The 22123-nt window shown below is 27.4% G+C and overlaps 1 protein-coding gene across 1 annotated transcript; it reads right to left on the reverse strand.

The window, feature by feature from the left end:
• Positions 1–290: 290 nt before the first annotated feature.
• On the reverse strand, positions 291–1362 carry OCT59_017118 (uncharacterized protein; the record flags this gene model as incomplete). Its single annotated transcript, XM_066146150.1, has 3 exons — positions 291–329; positions 418–545; positions 1149–1362. The coding sequence occupies 3 exons, from the start codon at positions 1360–1362 to the stop codon at positions 291–293; spliced, it is 381 nt and encodes a 126-aa protein (XP_066003871.1).
• Between the last annotated feature and the right edge of the window lie 20761 nt (positions 1363–22123).

The raw sequence follows: 22123 nt of genomic DNA on the forward strand, positions 1-22123 counted from the left end.
TTAATATAAGAATAATGAATATTAATAATATGGAATCAAAACTCTGATTTTCTTTTGTTTAGTTGCTAGTTTCACCCCGGCAGAATTTGGTTGAAAATTTTCATAATCAAATATGAAAATCCCTAAAAGTATGCATGGATAGTAGAGAACATTTGATAATAATATCGATAAAAAAAATTCGTAAGTAATCGTTATGATCTATAATGCTCTTTTTGTCAAAGGTTGCAAAAGCCAAGATTTTATTTATTCATTTACTTACTTTTTATTAGGAAGTAAAAAGAAAGAATCTACTAAATCAGTTTAATAAAATTAAGACACAATAATTGTTTCTAAACCATGGTAAAATGAGAATTTTCCTATTAGAAAATAAACTTCATAAGGATAGCATAGTCATTTACAGCAAAAATCAATACTCACATATTGATAACAGGGGATCGACGCACTTTCTAATTTCTCAACTTCCGCGCTGGCCTGAGTTTTAGTTTTCGTTCCCAAAGTGCAATCCGCCTCTCTCCTAGCTCGATTTGCGATATTTTCTAACTCTACTTAAGCACTGGCTTTACATAAATTGACTCTCAAATACATAGATTATGAATACTAAAATTTAATGATCTATTTATTGTGCGATCCTCGCTCTCTATCATCAGTTCTATACGTTTCGGTATAGATTTTACTAAATTAAGACATAAATTCCCATAAATTCCCATAAATGGCCTCCCATTACCTTGCTATTGTTGACATATAAACCACTTGGGTTGATGGGATGTTCATAAATTTTCGATAGTCAGTCAAGAAGGTTAAGTTTAGCTTGGTGCTTGGATGTTGAAATATCCACACGAGTTTGCTCAAATAAATTTTGAGTCAAAATGTCACGACAAAGTCCACCATTTATATTTTTAGTTAAACATGTGAAAACCAACAGCTCCTTTTTCTCTACACATGAACTTTAAAGGGTGTTTTGCTGTTTCACGAGCTGGCCTTAGTTTCCACTTCTATAGCGAACTTGAGTTGTATTACAAAACATTTGTTTCGTCAGAAAATATAGCTTTATTTCACCTTTTTCTTTGATGAGCTTTTTGCCCAGTAAGAATAGGAACTGGACGAAAAATACAAACTTTATATTCAAGTTTCTGATGATTTTCTCTTACTGTTCGTGGTGCAACGTGGTGCAATATTAAGACTAGGATAAGAATTTTCAGGAACTTCAACACTTGACGCATCTCTGTATGATTTTGTGGCACGACCAAGGTAATAACATTTATTAGGGGATATGACGCTTTGGATGACCTGAATGATTTCTTGCTTTAAGTCATATAACGTCTTTTGAAGGATTGTTTTGGTGATACAGAAAAACTGGATCATCCGACCAATTTTTTTTCTAAAAAAAGTAAATGAGTCTTGGACTTATAATTAATTCTGAAGAGAGTTGTTTTTCTTCTTGTAAAGGGATTAAAGATGTATTCCTTTCCATGACATCTTTTTATGAAGTGATATGTTGCAAAATAATACAATGAATATTAAGTTCGCTATCCTCTTTTTTTTCTTGGAATTTCTTTTCACTATGCGTGATAATAAATGTGTTGTTCAGCACCAAAAATTCAAAAATTAACAAAAAATATTTATTACTATTAAAAATTACCTTGGACTCTTTTAAAAAAGAAAGCAGAAAGAACATTAAAAAATGCTCAAAATTGTTCATCAATATAAAGAAGATAAGTTTTGTTTCTTCCAGTTGAGGATTATCTCATTCGCCTTATTATTTTTCTCTTCACTTGTAACAGTCACATCATTTATCTTCCAGTTTTCTGCGGCACTATTATGAAAGTATTTGTGTTTACAAAAAAAAAATTTTTTTTTTTTTAATAAAAATCTGGTCGCATTTTCAAGATTAAAATAGCTTCTTGTTTATTGGTATTAGAGTTCTAAGTATGAAGAATTCCAGACAAGAGTATGAAAAGAAAAAATAAGATAGCTATTTATTGTTTACATAGTTTACTAATCAAAATTATACGATGTAAATATGACATCAATATTTACTAATCAAATTGTATGATATAATTATGACATCAATATTTACTATTCAAACTGATTTTTTTTAAATAAAATAAAGAATTTATTTGGTTTAAAATTATATGTAAATACATAATAGAAATATAATACTATTTGTGAATATTCAATAAATTTTGTATTTTTCATTAAGTGAAATCTAACCGATTTTGCAAATCAATTCAAGTTAATGCATCAATATTATAATATTGTTAGTAAAGATATTGTTAATAAAGATGAAACTAACCTTTAAATTATTTTTGTTTGCTAAAAAAAGAAATCACTTACCAATTTTAATTTATTCTCCATGATTTTTTTTGTTAAGAAAAAAAAGGTTGATAGTAGTTTTTATTAAAACAAAAATAGACATCACTTTCCATTTTTAATTTATCTTTTTTTTTCTCATCTTGTAAAAAAATATCTTGAAAAATTATTTTTTATTATTCTTTTTACAAAAGAAACAGTCGCATTAAATTTATAGTTACACACTGGAATCAATATAATAAATTGTGCACAAAAATGATTGAATCTAATGATTAAATCATTTTGTTGACAGGATAATCTAACTTTTTTTTTTAATTATATAGATAAATGATATATTATTCATTTATAGTCTAAGTATACAATTCAATTTTATTTTAAAAGATTGTGGCATGACTATACAATAATATTTCAAGTCCAAATTAAAAATTCAATCTTGAATAGTTTTTTTAATAATATCAACGTACACCTCTTTCCTTACTCACATTTTATGAAATACTTCCTATATTTCATTGCTAATATAATTAGTCACAAAATTGTCTCAAATTAATCTTGAAGTTCGTATAAACTTATTATAATTTTGTTAATTTAAAAAAATATTTGTTTTGATTATTGAATTATTTTCATTTACTGACAAAAATCAGATTAGTTATTATACAGTATATCTTCTGTAATTTTAGGTCGTTCTCCATTAAGAATTTTATAAATAAAATTATGAACATGTTTAACATTATCAAAAATATCATTTTTAAATAATTTGTCTTTTTCATTAAACCTCTATACAAACTTTTAGAATGTTTAAAGTATATGATATTTTAAGGGAAAATTTAACTTTAAGTGCTGTGCCACAAAGTATACATTCTGAACATGCCTACATAGATAACACGTGATGATATATGTTATCTCTTAACTTCTAATAAATTTAAACAGCGGCAAACCACAACAGATAAAAAAAAATTATATTCTCATTTTTTACGCAATAAATTTAGGCTTTATTAAAATAAATTAAAGGACTTCGGATTAGAGTATCAACACCCCAACCTATCCCAGTTATTATTTTAAATAATAATATAATAAATTAATAATAAAATTATTTTATGACAAAATCTAAAATATATTATGAAGATGACTTATTATTGCTTGTCACAATCTTGAATATTTACAAGATATACAGTATATACAGTACAAAGAAAAGAAATAAAAATGTATTGGACCACATATAATTCGTTATTATAGTCATGCAAATATGCTTTTAAGTAAAGATTTTTTTTTCAATAATTAGCCTGCCTTTTATACTATAAGCAAAATTGTGCCACTTTTTGATAGTACAAACACAAAATAAACTACTATAATTTCACAAATAATACGATTATTAATAATGTATCCGCTGACAGCTCTTTCAATCTAAGCTGCTAGTACAGCAAATCCGCGAAAAATTTTGATGAAACAATTAATTTCATTAATTTGTGCAAATGAAGTCAACAACATTAGTTAATACACCTGAACTGTTAGATACAGCAGAAAATCCAGGATATGACAATTCCATTTTAACTCTTGAATTATAGAACGATATAGTTAAAGAAACCCAGATTTTGAGGTTGAAATGAAGTTGCGAATAAAGTTACTTGCGATGAGATTTAGAAGAGTTAATAGTAAAAAAATAAAAAAAATAAAAAAATATGAATCTGAAAAATTGCAATAGTCAGTAATTTTAAAATACAAGAGCTAGTATTATTTAAATAGTGTGAGTTGGTATTAAAAATAATCTATTTACACATATCACATGTTATTTATATTTTTTTAATAACCTGACTACTAGCTACCCGATAACAAATTTCTCAAGTGTCCCATCGCTCCTTTTCGTCTCCTATCACTCCTCTTCATATATATATATATTATTTTTTTAATTTTAGTAAAGTGTCCCATATATTTTGAATTTTGCTGTAAAGATTATAGTATACTAGAACAAGTTTAGGGATATAGGAGCGCAAATAATGATGTCATCAAATGATCTATGATCAGCAGAAGATTTGTTACAGAAAGCCAAGGCGGAAAGTAATTTTTTGTTTCAACAACTAAGCAGTTGGTACTCAATGAAAGAATGGCTATCGTTCTTTTTAATAAATAAAGGAAAAATAGTAAAAGAGCCTCAAAAGGATGCCTTTTGATTAATAATTCTTTTCTCAAAATTAGCATTCTCGAGATTTGGCACTGATTAGTTCATGTATCGTTGTAGCATAATAAGTTGTAAAAACATAATTAATACATGGATAACAAAAGAGATATATCTTTAAGCATAAACAAAAACCATGTTTTAGTCATCTCACGTCTAACTGAAATATGTTAAAATATGTTATGTAACGTTCTAATTGAATATAAGAAATATCAGAAACAGTGGCTCTCATTCTAGACGTCACATTAACGCAAGTAAATAATCAAAGTCTCATTTTTAAATAAAAAAATCTCAATTTAATATTTACTATTAATATCGAAAAAGCTCAACATGGAAATAAGATTTTTTTCAGTTTACTATGAAACTCATTCAAATTTTAAATTTTAAATTTTATTTAAATGTAATTAATACAACGAATATATCAAATCTCAAATATAGAAAAATAATAAATATAAGAGGTAATAAAAGTATTGTCTAACTTGTAAACTTCTTAAATTTTTTAATCAAATTTTTTCTTGTGGTTGATGAAGATGCAGATGTAAAACTTTCATTATTTTCTTCTCCCTTCATTGTTTTCTATTTATATTAATTAATAAATATTAAAAATAAATTATTTTAAAAATAAATTCAATAAAATTCTCTTAAATACATACCTCAATTTCACTAACAATAAATGTGTAAGCATTATAAGCATGAGATACTAATAAACAAGTAGGAAACAATTTTTCAATCAATTCTTGCTTAATATCACCAGTCCACAAATCTAAAGTGAAATCCAAAATATATGTATTTAAATTCTGATCTTCAATATTAAAATTAACTAATAAAAATCTATAAATAAATCTTTTTAAAGCAAGAGCCAATGCTTTAGCAGGAATAAGTTGTTGACTTTGACTATTATAACTCACAACCTTATTGATTGAATCCTTCATTTGCTGCATTAATGGAATTTTAAATTTATCATCTATATTGTGAATTATTGAATTAGCAACTTGTTCTTCAATTAATTCATAAAATGCAATAATATGTTTTAAAGAAAACTCTTTAAGTATATCTATAGTTGCTATATTATATCTCGCTAATTTCAACCATTGGTCAACAAAATCTAAAATAGGTATACTATTATTTTGAATTGATAATTCTTTGATAAAACAAAGCATTATTTCAAAAAGAAATAGTAATTCAGATAGATTAGCTGAATTTGTTGAACTATTTAAAATTAATGAAGAATTTGATTGCTGAAAGAATGTCAATATCATTAGAATTTTATCTCCCGGGATAGGTACTTGTAGTAATACTTTTTTAATATCAAAAAGAATTTTTGGAGAGTTATGAAATAATTCATATTTGAATGAAAAGTTTTTTAAATAAAATTGATTATTTTCCATTTTAAAATAAACTTTATCAATAACTAATTTTCTTGCTAATTTCATTTCGATTTTTTGTAAATCAAATATAAAGTTTACATTTCCCTTTATACCCATATTTCTTTGATTATACTTTAAAATCTTATCATTCCATTCATAATTAATAAAATTATTATCTTGTGCTTGTGCTACTGTAGATATAATAAAATACGTTTTAGAATTTAAATAATTCCAAGACAAATTCTTTATAAAGTCAAGGCTTTTACATTCTTCAATTGGAATATTTATAATATCGTCTAAAAATTCATTGTGTAATTTAATTAAAAAGTCTAAAATTGCACATAAGTAAATTCCATTATTTTTTTGTTCAACTAATCCAAAAATTACAGGAAGTTCAAGATTCATATGTGGCTTATTGAGTAATTCTTCAGATTGATATTGATCAATATGGCTGATAATAGAATTCCAACTAATAGCAAATTCTTCAAATAAAGATTTTAAATTAGCATATTCATTATCATCTGCAGATTCTTTTTTAATAAATTCATGAAATGTCATAATTTGAGCTGTTTTTCTAGTTAGATGATATTCAAGTTTAAAGCTTAAAATTTTTACAAATCTAATAATTGGATGAAGGTGTTTAATGAAATTTAAGTTCTTATTATGTTTAAAAAATACTGAAAGTAAAGGATATTTATCCAAATTATTATTATAATATGTATGAAAATCTTTAAAATTCACTTTTATGATTGATTTCCAAAGTTTAGGAGGAAAATACATTTCCATATTGGTAATTGACTCTATATTAGTAAAATTTTTAAAAAATGTAAACTCTTTCTTTAATATTTCGAGTTGCTTTATATCAAAAGAACTTTGTTGATATAAAATTAGCATAAAATAAGATCGTATTGAATGCATAAATAGATTACCACTGATTTTCATAACATTATTAATTTCTTTAATTAATGACTTGGATAAAGAATTATCTTTTTGGAAGTAATTCTTCCAGTATTTATTTATAAATTCTTTTAAAAATGCAATTGAAGTTATTTGTTGTAAAGGCAAATCTTCTTGATTTGTAGATGATTCAATTGAATTCTTAAAATAAGGTAACAATTCATTTAATTCAAATTGATTGAAAATTGATTGAATTATTTCACAGCAAGACTCAGCCATATTTGAGTTGATGTCGTTAATATTATCATTAATAGTTTTCAATCTAATTGAAAGTTGTAAAGCCCTTTCGGAATTTTTAATTAACATGAAAAATATTTGTTTGTTTTGTTGGATTTCAGTAGTAAATATTTTTTTAATTATACCATTATTCATTAGTTTGAAAGAATATTGTGAAAATATATGTTTGTAAAGAGTTAAACGAATTTCTGATTCCAAAGAAATAAGGTTAAGGCTTCTTTTAATAAATGATGTAATAGGAATTTCATTATTGTTATTGTCTAAATTACTAAATACCAAATTGATAATTTCAGTTGTAATAATTTCTTGGTTTTTGGTGGATTTTCCTAAATTAATAATTTCTTTGATTTTTTCTAATGGAATTGTATTAATATTTAATAAATCATTGCATATAAATAATAAGTGCAAGTTTGAAAAATTCTTTGAATCATTAATTTTATAATATATGGATGAAATAAAATCCATATCTTGTTTCCATGGTTTATCATCACATATATTTTGTAAAATCAAATTAATTGATTCTTTGAAAAGGTATCGATCAAGTTTACCATATACAATAAAATCATTCTGAGCTTTTGTAATAAGATCTGGAAATGTTTCAGCCAATTTTAATTGAATTAGAATTTCTGCAGCATATTTCCACCAATGAGTATGAAGAATAAATGGATTTACAATTTTATCATCAGTTATTCCAATTAAATGTCTTAAAATAAAATCCAATTTCGTTGAATAAATTGATAAATTTATTTTAATAAAATCATTATAATACAACTCTGAATATTTTTGCAAATATTCAAAATTTGGATATATAGAAATCAAATTGTTCTTAAAATCTTCAAGATGATTTTCAATTAATCCATCATCATTTTCTAAAACTTGCTTTAAAATATCTAGTTCCTCATAATATACCCTTTTATAAGAATCAATTTGATCAAAGAAATAATATGAAAAAGGAAATTCGAGATCATTAATAATTAAGTGAGATATTTTATATATAGAAGGTTTTGGTTCACATAAACTATTAATATTGATTATTGTATTATCCATAAAGAAATGTTTCCATAAATCGGATAATTCATTTTTTATTTTAGATTCCTTATTGTTATAATTGAAAAATGTAGCTACTGCTGATAAATTTTCAAGTGAATATATAATTTTAGCAACAGTCTGCTTAATAATTATTCTTATATAATCTTGTAAAGCCAGTGATAAGCAAGTAAATTTTGATAAATACGTTTTATCTAAAACTATTTCATATTGCCAATTTTTGCAATTTTCTAAAACCCATTCAAAAGTTTTAGTTTTAATACAATTTACAAAAATCGAATTGCTTAAAATTTGATTACCCAACGTACTACAAAAATGAAATTTATACAATAAATTAGTAATGTTATAAATAATCTTCTTTAGTAAGACATAAAGCTACCATACCTGATATAATTTACATTGGAATGTTGATATTTTATACATGATAAACACCATAATAATTCATTTTTAAGAATTTTTTCAAATGGCATTGTTGAATCAACTATTTTTTCAAAAAGCTCCGAATTAATTGTTTTATATAATGACTTATCCAAAAAATTCGCTAACGGTGCCTCTGATGATTTTAACGATTCAATAGTAATTTGTTTCCAGCCGCAAATAAAACTAGATTTTATTAAATTTGATTCATAGTCTCGTCGAATATGAAATATTATACATGCATGCTTAATAGTCGTATTTATTTCACATGTTTCTTTTTTGGCCAAAAACTCGCTTCGAAACTGTTCAATAATATACTTCACTAATTTGACACATTTAATATTAATAGTATTAATATCACACTGAAGAATTAAAACTTGATCTATTGATTCAAAAAAGAAATCTTTTACAATTTTCGATATTTGAACTTCGGTCTTAATGGTCGACAAATTATGTACTTGATATCTTAAATAATCTTGTAAACAAGATTTAAAATCTACTGTTATCTTAGAAAATGTGTTTATAATCACTAATTGTCCCTTAGGATCTGAACACAATTTATCTTGATCAAATAAGGCGTCAAAATAATTGGAAAGGCCATTATGATGTTGTTGATTGAAATAAACATGTTTCCACCGATCAACTTCATCTTGTTCTAAAATTGATAATCCTGCTCTTATAATTCCATCAGCAGATGCTATTGCAATTAATGATTCTTTACATTTTTCTAAAATCTCATTATCATTAGCTTCGAGATTATTCTTTGTAATGTAAAACATTAAACTTTGTAAAGTTTCATCTTTATTAAATCCAATGAATAAATCCCTTCGGGTGAATCTATTATTTAAGTCAATCCCTGAATTAGTTTTAACCAAAGTTGACATTTGCTTTATCCAATTGTCTAAATATTCAATAAGTAATTTTTGTTTATCGTCAAGCATATCATTTATTGACAATTTTTGCTTTTCAAATCGATTAAAAAGTGAGGGGTTAACCGAAGTTAAATTACTCTCATCCATAACAACAATGCATTTAAAATACTGCGAAACGTAACTAATAAAAATATAGATTAGAAGTTTTCTTTTGAATATGTATTTAAAACTCATAATGTAAATCATAATTTCAATGACTACTCACAGCATAGGATTAGCATACGCCCCAAGTGCCACTCGTGTAAAGTATTTAGGATTATCCTTGTCTCCTACTACAATATAACTTTGATTCCATAAATCATAAAGGTTTCCTATTAAGCAAAAAAACAAATAAAACAAATTTATTTCTTTGATTAATGAATTCACATTGGATATTTCATATCTGAAATGTTAGTAAAATTTAGAAATTACCATAAATTATTTCTAAGTCTGTTAGAATCAATGGTCTACCTGCTTCTACACACATCTGAAATAATAGTATACATCAATACATACGTGTACAACAAATAGATTAAAAAAAAATAAATTACAGTGGAAAAATAAATAATTATTTACCATTATTCTACTTAAAACACTGTAAGAATAATCATCCTGATCGTCAGGAAACTGTGATCCTAAAATTACAACGGGATCCAAATCTCTTCGTTTTAACTGATAAGTTAATAAATTTACGATCGAGTCACTTTTACCAATAACCATTAAATGACGTGCATCAGAATCATCTAAATTTGAATTGATCAATTTTTTAACAGAAATTTGTTTATAAAACCATGGTTTATGATTATTAAATGTCTTAAGTACGCCTCCAAAATATTTTTCGTATAATTTGTTATTTTCTGTTCCTCCAAAATTGCGAGCCAATGCCACTTGTATATTCTCTGGAGTCATTTCATCTAATGAAAGCTGTTTGACCAATGCGTAATAGTCGCGAAGACCATGAAAGTTAGGCAAAGCTTGGCCATTTTTTTCGTAATCCATATATGCTTTAGCTAAAGGTTCCAAAGCGTCTCTTTGTCCATAACCAATAACCCTTGTATTTAATAAGCGCTCAGTAGTATCAACTAAATCATCTAAACTAAATTGTGGCCTATAAAAAAATATAAATGTTATATAAGAAAATCTTGCAAAATTTTATGAATTAAACTGATATAATAATACCTCTGAACGAGTAATGCGCGGCTACTTTTACTATTATCTAAACGCCAACTAGATATTCCTATCACTGAAACAGTTGGTCCTGTGGCCGGATAGCTCGGCTCAAGCAGAGAATGAAGTACTTTTAATGGATTAAAAGGACTTGTTTCAGCCAAACCAACTAATAAAATAAATTCGGTCAACTTCAATTAAAAACCCAACAAAATAATGCAATAAAGATCGCAAGGGAAATGAAAATTACCTTCATCAAGTAAAACAACACTGATAACAGGAAATTGTTTAGAAGTCGTTTCTTGATATTCATTTGCCTTAACAAAAACTTTTATTAAACCGTCAGAAGTTGAAGATGAAGATCCTTGATATGGAATCATGTAAATCTGTGGTAACTTTCTGAAATATTTATCATTTGAATCAGATCCGCGTAAATTCGAACTTATAAGACGAATTGCCAAAGATTTTGAAGAGCCAGTGGTCCCTATAAGAAACAGTGGGATTCGTGTCAAAATGCATACAATCATAGCAAAAACATTCTCTAATAAAGCTTCATTATATGCCGTATTAAGTGGACATTGCATCCTGTTAATATAATCTTCTTGTTCTTCGCGAATAATTTTGGCAAACATATGCTCCCCTATATAATCTTCATGATTTTGTAATATTTGTCCCATTTCGCGACGATATTGTTTGCGTAAATTTTGATCATATAATCGAGAATGGTAACAGAGACTAAGTGCTAAAACATAAGATCTAGTTGTTATAGTTGGATTTCCAGGTGGTGGATATTTGTGACCCTTCTTGTAAACCGGACGATTTTCAATAGAATTATAAAAGAATTTCACCAACGTTATAGCTCGTTTAACATCACGTAAGCTAACACTATATGGTTCTTCAACCTTTCGAATAAATTTTTGAGAAACAAATAAAAGTTCGGCAAATACCGGATGTCCTAATTTTTTTAATTCTTTTTCAACCATGATTTCAATATACTTTAATTCGTCTTTTGGTCTTAATACACCATAGTCCCATACATAATCCATAATTTGATCGGGAAGTGGTTTGACTTGATAAACAAGATTGCTATGTTCTTCATACCTTTTCACCTTATTTGTCAAACCAGCTTCACTTTGAATTCTTGTATGATTACGATATGGATTGCAGGCAGAGAATAGACGAATATTCGGATGTATAGGTTTGCCCTTAAGCATTCGATGAGATATTAAATCTGCAAGTAAACCTATATGATTGCAAGTATTGATCTCATCAAAGAATAACCAAATTTCTCCTTTTTCTGCTTTTTTCAAAGCATCATTCATAAACCTCATAATAATTCCTTCATCAATTCCAGCATGAAGATTAAGAGCTAAGAATTGAACTTCGACCATCATAGCCAAATAGGTAATTAAGCTTGTCTATGTATGAATTATGAAATTGTTAATAACAGAATAGATAAAAAAATTAGATTAAAATAGATTTTTTTTACCTTGCCACACCCTACTTCACCACAAACTATGACCGGAATGTTTGCACGTGTTCTTAGAAGAATTAAAGCCATCTTTATTAAATTATCACCAGACAAAGCATATTCAGGAAGTTCTAATTTTTCCGTCGATCTTCGTGCCAAATATTCCAACCTTACGAAGAGGGCATTTGTGGACATCGAATTATAATCATCTAGTTCCCATTTTGTTTGATCGCCAATTATTTGACTTTTTAGTAAAACCTTAACATTATCATGAACCTTTTTTCTGTCACGATATAAAGCTGAGATGGTATTTAGTTTTTGAGAATTGAAGAATCCTAGAATATGGTTCGAATCATCCCATTGAACAATTGTACTAAGACGGGCATTGTTAGCATCTGCAGCTATAGATTCTAATTGTGCCACTTTGGTCTTAACCGATCTGGTCGCGAAATCTTTTGAAACATCTATTAAGCTTTTTACTATTAAAGTTTTAATATTAGTTTCTTTTACCATTAATGTAAGATTGTCTACAGTAAAGAATTGACTTGATGATAGGCGAAGCAATTGATCAGCAAGTACATTAATAAATATTTCAACAAATCTAAATGAAGAAATATCTGCAGCATTTTTGTTATTAAAGAAATATTTTGCAATAAGATTTTGACAGCGTTCTATTGGTAATGGGTTTTTGATTGTCTTATCTATCCGGAAAAGAGTTTCTTTTGTATCTATTTCATTACGATCTAATAAATTCAAGTAACTACAAGCAACCTGCATTGGACTGTTGATTTCTTGAGAAACTCTCAAATTCTTAATATTCCATGACAAATGATTGAATAGTAAGTAACTTGCCATAGGAAGAGAATTAAGTAAATGTTGCTTTGTTGTTGAAGCTATTTCAATAAATATATATGTGGGCGTTTCCGAAGGAGGTAAGCAGGCTATATCAACATTAGTAAAAACTATACCCAAAGTTAATAACTCAAATAAGAACATGTTAACATCCTCAGGATGGTCTGATGATACTATATTAATATGTAAGCTTTCTACGGGTCGGAGTTTACATTTTTTGAATTGACGTACAAGTCTACCGAACTCCATATCATCACTTATTAATATGCTACGAGGAATTTTCTTTTTAGCGAAACTAGCTTCTTTAATCCATTCAGTTTTACCTTGTCCTGATAAGTCGGAAGAAACACGTATAACATTCTGACACAATTCTCTATAAATTTGGCTCATTGTATCAGTAATTAAACCATTGGTTGCATGAACATCCAATGAAAATTGATCTAAAATATGATGATGCATTCCAGTTTCCCTACAACAAATAAGCGCCAAAAGATATTCCTTATCTTGATCATGTATTCTTTGCATTGATCTAATTTGGTTAACTAAATTATATTGTAGTTCAAATTCCAATAGTTCCAAATTTGCAATACAAAATAAGTGATTTTCATATCCATTTTTTGATGCATAAAAACTTCTTTTAATGAAAATAGTAAGTTCTTCCATTGTAGTTATGGAAGTACATATGAGGAGTTGCCACGGCTCGGGATAATATCCATGATTAGTATACAATGACATAATAACATTTGAAACTCTTGATTTGTCAGTACAAGCCGCAACAAATAATTTTCCCTTTGTAACAATATCTGACATTACGCGTTGCCCAGCAGCTTTAGGTTTACGAGATTGTTTTGGAACGTTTCTAGAAATTCTTTCTAATTCATTTCCAATTTCGGTAAGAATTTCAAGATAATTTTTAGATCCACGTAAAATTTTTTGTATATCCTTACGAGTTGTCGGTAATTGGGCTTTACTATTTACAAATCTAATCAATATTTTGCATTCTTCTTCATTATCCTTATCTAATTTTTCTGACGTGAAATAATCATAGAATGCTAAAATGTGGCGAGCGAAAAAGAATGTCAAATAATAACATCTTTGTTGTGCACGATCTACTATACTTTGCCTTAAATTTGTAAAAATTACAAACTCGTTAATTTTCTTACAATAAAGAATAACAAAGCAATAATATCAAAAAAATAATTGAAATTCACCATTCTTTAAGTTCTTCCTTTAAAAATTTCAGGTAATCTTTCATATTATCCGTTCCTTGTAATTTATTTTCGAATTTTCTATAACCAAAATGCCCCATTAGTATTAACATGGACACTATGTTAATTATTTCTTGAACAATATCAACTTGGGCAACAAATTTATCCATAACATCTTTGGACATTTCTGCCTCTTCGTTATTTATTATATCCGAATTTTTTTGGTTTGCAATCAAAAGAGCCCGTCCACGTAAATCTAATATTTCGTTTAGATTATATTTCACATTAGATTTAGAGGGATATTGTAAAGAAACTAAGCATTTGTCTTCTTTTTGGTTAAGTGTAAATGTGAAGGTCCCATTAATTACGGCATTCTTGATTTTTTCTTTAGTAACTTCTCCACGATTTTGAATATTATTGTACATATTTTGCAGCGCCATATTGCTACTATTACATAATGCAATCTTTTCTCCTAAGGTATAGTTCTTCTTAATGACATTTAATAGTTCTTTCAACAAATCAGAAATAGCTTCCATATTTTTATTCATAAGAGGAAATAAAAATTGTTTAACTTGGATGAGTGATGAAACAGTATCTTCTTGAATCAATCTTTCCTCCGAATGATCATACACACCATTAATCAGATTTTTAATATCATGTTCGGCAATTTTTTTTAAGAAACTTAAAAATTCTTCAGCGCTTGATAACTCTTTTATCAATTTCCAACAATCTTGATTAACATTAGAAAGATTCCTATCAAGGTAATCGAAAAAATTATTAATTTGCCCAAGGTGCATGGAATCATCTTTTAAAATACGAATTGCTTTTGATAGCCAATCATCTTCATTGTGTGGTACTTTGAAGATTTCCATTTCCACGACCTTTTCTAGCTCTTCGAGTCGTTGGGCCCAATGAGGAATTTTTGAAAGATAATCAAGAGTCTGCACAAACCTTTGACTTTTAGAGATTATACAGCCTTCCATCAAATCAAGCTCCGAACTAACATCTGTAACATTTTTCCAAAGCAAAGATGCTTCTGAGCATTTGAACTTTTCCCAATCCTTAAGTTGTATACACATAGCATTATACTTTTCAAAGACAATTGGAATTAATTTTTGAGCGATGTATTCTACGTTTATTGCAGCAGCGTCTTCCTTAATACAAAAATCGAAGATATTTCGAAAAGCTTGAGATCGATTAAATTTGTAGCAATTTCTTGCACTGTCCATAGTTTTCTCATGGAATGCCCAATGATCTGATAAGAGCACTTGTTTCACCTTTGTTTTATCTGAATTTTGCAAATGTTGTTTTAAATCTCGAATATAATCAGCTACATCTGTTACTTTATCGTTTGGACAAAATCCGTTATAAAATTTGGAAAGTACATCGAGTTGATTTTGATAATTATTACATATCTTTCTAAGTTTTGCAATTTCATCTCGAGAAACGATTACGTCTCCTAATGCTTTCTTCTCAGCAACAGCCGCATCAAAATGTCGAAATAGATATTCGTCATTAAATTCTAAAATTTTTTGCAATAATTGGACATCAATAGTTTTTTCAAGAAGAAATCCAGCAAGTTCATTAATAGACATTTTAATAATTTTAACAAATGGGTTTGAGTTAAGTTTTGCGACGTTTCCAATAGCGCGTAATATAATATTCCAAAATTTACTAGCCTTTAAAATATTCAAATAATGTTCTGAAGCGCTGGATACAGTCGATTGGCTTTGCAATATAGTCATAATATGATACAAAATATCTTCGCTTATCCTAACGATTTTTTAATAACAATAAAAAAAAAAATATTAAAGCATTAACATATTTAAGAGACAAAAAATTATTACAAAAAAACTTACATGTTTGGAACGTCCAGAATCTCGGCTGTTTCGCAATCGCAAATAATGCGTATCTTATTCAACAGCTGATCATAAGTTTGTTGAGTAGACTTATTTAACATGTCTTTTACCATCTCTAAAAATAATACTTCAACATTATCTTGCTTTATTTGTACTATTAATTTTGTTGCAGCAAAGATTCGGTCTTCTGAACAATTCTTCACTCTATCTATGGCAATTGTTGTCAAATCTCGCCAAATATTAATCCTTTGGCAAAGCAAAGGATGCATAAGTTCTAATTGTTGAAATACCAAAAAAATAAAATTGCTCTCGTTTTTATTACTTGTGCTTGTATCGAGTTTGGAGAGAAGATTTTTAAACCAAATTACACAAATTTTTGGTATCTTTTTCTCTTTGGTATCTGAAAAATCACTACGGAACCAATCGTCTAAAATTTCAGGAAATATTTTTAATAATTCCAAAGTATGTGACTGAGATATTAGCTCTAATGATTGAATAACTTCATCTCTGTGCCAAACCAGACTATTATCATGTAATAATTTTTTAATAGCATCGATATTTTCATATGTCCACTTTTTATTAGGACTTTCAAGTAAAGATATAACTTGATTTCGGACGATTCCTGAAACACGGTCTCGATAATCTTTCGAAAGGCTTCTAAAGTAGCATTCTAAGGCAACAGCATCACCATGAGATCGAATTTGTCCAATAAAACACTCAAAAAGATTACAATCAATTTCGTTGTTATGAACAAGAACATCATTCCAAATTTTTAAAAGAGAGTCAATATTGTGACATAATTGGAGTAACCACTAAAAATTTAAAAAATGAGTAATTAAAATCAAATCAAATCAGAATTTAAAAATTTTTATCCAAAATTTACCTTTGCGATTTCAACATAAGATTCTAATTTAATATTCTCAGTATAAGTTTTAATGATTTTATATCTTTCAATAAATTTTGTTAAATTTTCATTAGAATACTTTAAGCCTTTTAAGTGATTAATGAAGGTATAATTGGGATCAACGTTAGTCGCAATTGAAAAGATAATAAGCCACTCGAATTTCATCTGAAAAGCATTATGCTGGATTAAAGCTAAAATAGCAGTGTACATTTGATCTTTGGCGTCTAAAGGCAAACTTTCTTGTTTATAATTCTCAAGCGCGTTAAGTAATAAGTTAGATGGGAAATTATCCGGAAGTTCATAGGACAAGCCTTCTCTTTTTGAAATATAATACCCTAAGAGAATACATAAGAACAGTCGTTTTTCTGTAATATTGTCATCAATTCGATCGATAATAAATTTGGGATTTGATGCATGAATGGTAAGATCACTGTGGAGGGTCAATAAGTGTTGATAGTCTAAAACTTTATCTCTAAGGTTATTAATTTCGATAGAATTATAAATATAATCTATAAAAGAAAAATCATCACGTATTTTCCATATATCAAATTGATCGTTTCTCTGAACATCCAACGTACGATTATCTCCAGCATCAATTTCATTAAATCCTTCAAATTCAAAATTTTCTCTTCTGGATGTAGGATCAGATTTAGGTATATGAATAGCATATTTGTATTGAATACTAGATATAATAGATATCGAAACAGGATCAGATTTCCAATAAGTTCGATTTTGTTGACGAAGTTTTACAATAGGCCTTCCCCACGCTCCTAGTTCGTCTGCATCACCAAGAACTACGGGCTGCCCAATTTTTTCAATATTTTCTGGCAAGTAAACGTGAAAATTAAATGTTTTTTTTCTTTCCATTAAAATTAAAGTTTACATGAAATGCATGAAAAGCATGAAAAGAAAAATAAAAAAAGTGAGCAGCGATTTTTATTATTAAATATGTTACACGAATAACCTGTGCCACATTTTCATATGACGAATCCATGATGATTAATAAATAATTTTCAGTAGCACAAAATCCGAAATGATTAATAAATGAGATAATAAAATTTAAAACAAAGTTTAAAAAGGGAAATCCAAAATTATCTTAACCCAACGGATTAGCAGTATGTCTGTATATGAAAAATGAATTCATAGAGAAGACTCGATCGAATAAACAAGTGATCCTAGAAAAAAAACTTTGTGACATAATTCTCTTGCTATGTATTAATATCATTTCGTAGTTCATCTGGCGATCAATCGCCCGAATTTGAATGCTTTATTGTTGTTTCGCTTTTAAATAGCAACTGGGATTTCGATTGTAACACGTAAAATATTTGTCAATATATTTCGAGTATATAACACTTAATGAAGGCAGTGGAAAAGAATTATTTTATTATCGAGCAATCACAAAAAGGTATTTCGCAATAACAAATTCCAACAAGACCAAATATAATTTGTTCGTATTATGCTCATTGCCATGTTTCATTCAGATATATTAATATCTTGTCTATATTAACTTTCGTCTTTCCTTTCTCTTGTCTTATTTTTGTTATTTTCGTTATTTTTTTATTTTGTTATTTTTTTTTATTTTAAAAAAAATTTTCTTTCTTTTCTTCGTCACCCCCCTTTAAAAAAAAAATTTTTTTTCGTACCTCCCTTTAAAAAAAAATTTTTTTCGTCACTCTCCTTTAAAAAAAAATTTTTTTTTGATTTTAATCTTTTATTCTCCACTCGCCACCCTTTCTTTTTTTTTTAAAAAAAATTCTTCTTTCTATTTCCTCTTTATAAAAAATTTTTTATTTCCCCAACCCTGACGTTCTTCCTTTTAAAATAAAAAATTTTTTTTAACTTTCCTAACTTTGTCACCCCTCTTTTTTTAAAGAAAAATATTTTTTTTTTGATTTATTATTTTATTCCTCACTCGCTACTCTTTCTTTTTTATTTATATTATTCCTTTTTTTATTTCATAGGCCAGCAGATTTTTTTTTGTGGGAAGATTCGGTTTCTTTTTTCTTTCTTGTAGATTAGTTTGGGAGTCCTTTTCTTTTTGTAGGATGGGGATTTTTTCTTTTTTTTTGATAAGTTGGGTTCAGATTCTTCTCTTTTATGTAGGTTAGACATTCTGGAGTTCTCTTTCTTTTTGTAGGAATGCTGACACTTGGTAACTTGGACGATTGCAGATACTACATGGGGGTTTTGGTTTCCAATTAAGTTAGACGTTCTTATGTTTCTTTTTTTTTTTTGTTTTTTAGGTTGTTTGACTCTGAATGAACCTGAACTTATAGATAACTTTGGTTGCAATAGGTGGTTTTGATAAGGGACGGAATTTTATAATGTATTTGTATTTTGTTTTTTATTTTTATTTAATTTAATAAAGTAGAATTAAATTTATGTAAGTACAACTATAATAAACTGTAATATAAATAGTAAATTCAGTGCCACATCCGGCACATCGTATATGATAAAATCGGTGATCAAATCATGTAAATTCCATACGAATCCTATATTTTTATTTTCAACGGACTATTATGATACGTTATTTCTAAGGTAAAAAACGTATCCAATTTTTTTATAGGGTTTCTAATTTCTATAGCAAATTTTATGTTCCATATAAAAATTACATTTTGTTTGGCCAGTACTAATTAGAATGCCCTTTTTATAGCTAATTATATAATTAAATAAAATTCGTTATTTCTTTTTACCTTTACATTGTTGATCGTACCATACCAATTACATCATATCGTACCGTACTAATTTACTATATACTCTTTCTAATAAAACAATATTAATAAATGAAATGAGATATATGTTTCATTGTTTCACCACACCACACTGACCAAATTTGATGCTATTGTGATTGATGCAACCTATGGAACTAATAATTTGTAATGGGAATTGTATGCAATCATGGGTGTAATTGATGGCATTGGATTTCATCTCAGCTATCTCTTAATTTCAGCTGGAAAAAATAGAAATATAACTAACGGCCATTTTATGACTTTCCCAGCGTAACCTGAAAAAAATGTCATGAAATCACGTGATGTTTTTTTGCCACAACCGTCACACCCCACCGCGTTGTCATTTTCTATAAGTATCTGAGGGACTTAGTTTTTTCGAGTAGGTAAAAACTTATTCGTCACACATTATTCGTCACATGTGTGCCACACTTAATTTCAGTCAAGTTGCGTAATGCCGGCCATTTCGTGACATTTTTTCCAGGTTACGCTAGGGAAGTCCCATTTTATTAGCTGCGGCAAGTATTACAAGAGTTAAAATTATAAACTTATACTATAAATAAACTAACATCCCACGATAAGCCACTTTAGGCCGTTTTTACTATATCCTAATGTAGGGTGGGAAATGGGAGGGTAGTGTGATTATACTTGTCCTACGTTAATCATTGATTTTAAAATGCATTTCGTAGAACTCATACATTTTATAAAATCAATATCATAACTTCGGATTAAGTATAATCACGTGCTACTGCGGAGATTAACTAAATATCCATCGCATCAAACTCGTTTTTGTTTTATCATGACATCAATTGTTTTTTCATACGAGTAAACAGTTGTTTATATAGGCTTCAGAAAATTGGATAATGATGTTCGCTCGTCATAATCCGAATTGCTAAAAAAAATTGTTGCCACATATTTTGTTAGAATTTTTTAACCATAAACAAATAAATTACGTCCTATTTTTTTAAATGTATCCAATAAACACAAATTCATGTTTATTTATGAATATACATTGTATTATTTTTGGTCAGATTGAAGGCCTCGGTAAGTTCCACTAATACTAATAAATAATAGAGTAAAGTTTTTTTGTTTTCAATTATATTTAATAAAAATGAAAAATAGCGATTAATTTAAAACATAAATAAAAATTGCGATTTTAGTTACATTTAAATAAAAAATTGTGCTAATTGTGTTTTTATGTTTTAAAATATTAATTATTATTTGAATGTCAATTAAATAATACTAATAATTTACTTTTTTGTATTTGATTTTGGATTGACCGGATAAATTAATGGATGATCTTCTCTAATTAACCGGCTGATCAACTTTTTTTCGTCATAATAAATGAAAATTTTATTAAAAAGGATTTAAATGATAATTTTTTTATCGCGCTTTTCAAAATTCTGCTACCCCCATACAAATCACCTAATAAAAAGGTTTATCAGATTATCAAATGATCAGAGATTATAGCCAATAAGCGTCTACGGGGTAGCAGAATTCTGAAAAGCGCGATAAAATAAAATTTTTTAAATAAAATATTAATATTTTTTATTCGTAATTATAAATATTCTTTGATAAAAATGGATCTACCAAATAATCTGACGTAATTAACTGGGCGATTTGATTTTTAATAAAAAGCATTTTTTTTTAAAAAAAATTAAATATTAATAATTTTTTCTTATTTTTTAAGTGGAATTACAGATATTTAGATTCAAAACACTTGCAAATCACAAATTAAATTTTGATTACAAAAGAAAATTTCTGTAAAAATAATATATAAGCATCAAGCATGTTTAATACATATCTTAAAAATTAATATACTTTAATTTGTAAATCTGTAAATTAATTTATATTTAATTTGTATAATTTGAGCAGTAGTAGATGAAATGAACGTATTTCTTACAGCTAAGTCTGAAAATGAAATTGATTCATTATTTGATAAGATTCAAACAGCTGAAGAAAATATGTCTGGTTTGTAAATTTTTGTAGTTTTTTAATATAATTTTATGACAATATTATTTAATTTTTTTTATTAGATTGGATTTCATTTTATCGGCAAAAGTGGGTGATCGGATCTTAGATATGAGATTTGGATAAACACTCCTAACAGCACCAATGCTGCAGAAGCTGCGCATGCACCAAGTAATCATAGAGAAAGAATCTCAAATTAGTTACAGCAATTTTTCAGTATGTAGATATTTTTATTATAGCAAAAAACAAATATAATAATATATATATTTTTTTATTATTAATTATAGAGGAAGAAAATTAGATAAGGAAAGATTTACTACTATTCATGTTCATAAAAAATTTAATGTATTACACATGACTCTCAGAATCATCATTCAACTCTTCATTATAACTAAATATTCTTACAAATTTCTTGTGGGACATCTATAAATTAAAAGGGATGGTTAGTTTTCACTAAGTATTAATTTCATCCCACCATCTGGTAGTGACGTGAGGCAGTATCCTTCTAAAGTATCAAGTTTCATAACGAAGCAGTTCGGATCTTCTTCC

This window comes from Rhizophagus irregularis, chromosome 25 (assembly GCF_026210795.1).
Source record: "Rhizophagus irregularis chromosome 25, complete sequence".
NCBI lineage: Eukaryota > Fungi > Glomeromycota > Glomeromycetes > Glomerales > Glomeraceae > Rhizophagus > Rhizophagus irregularis.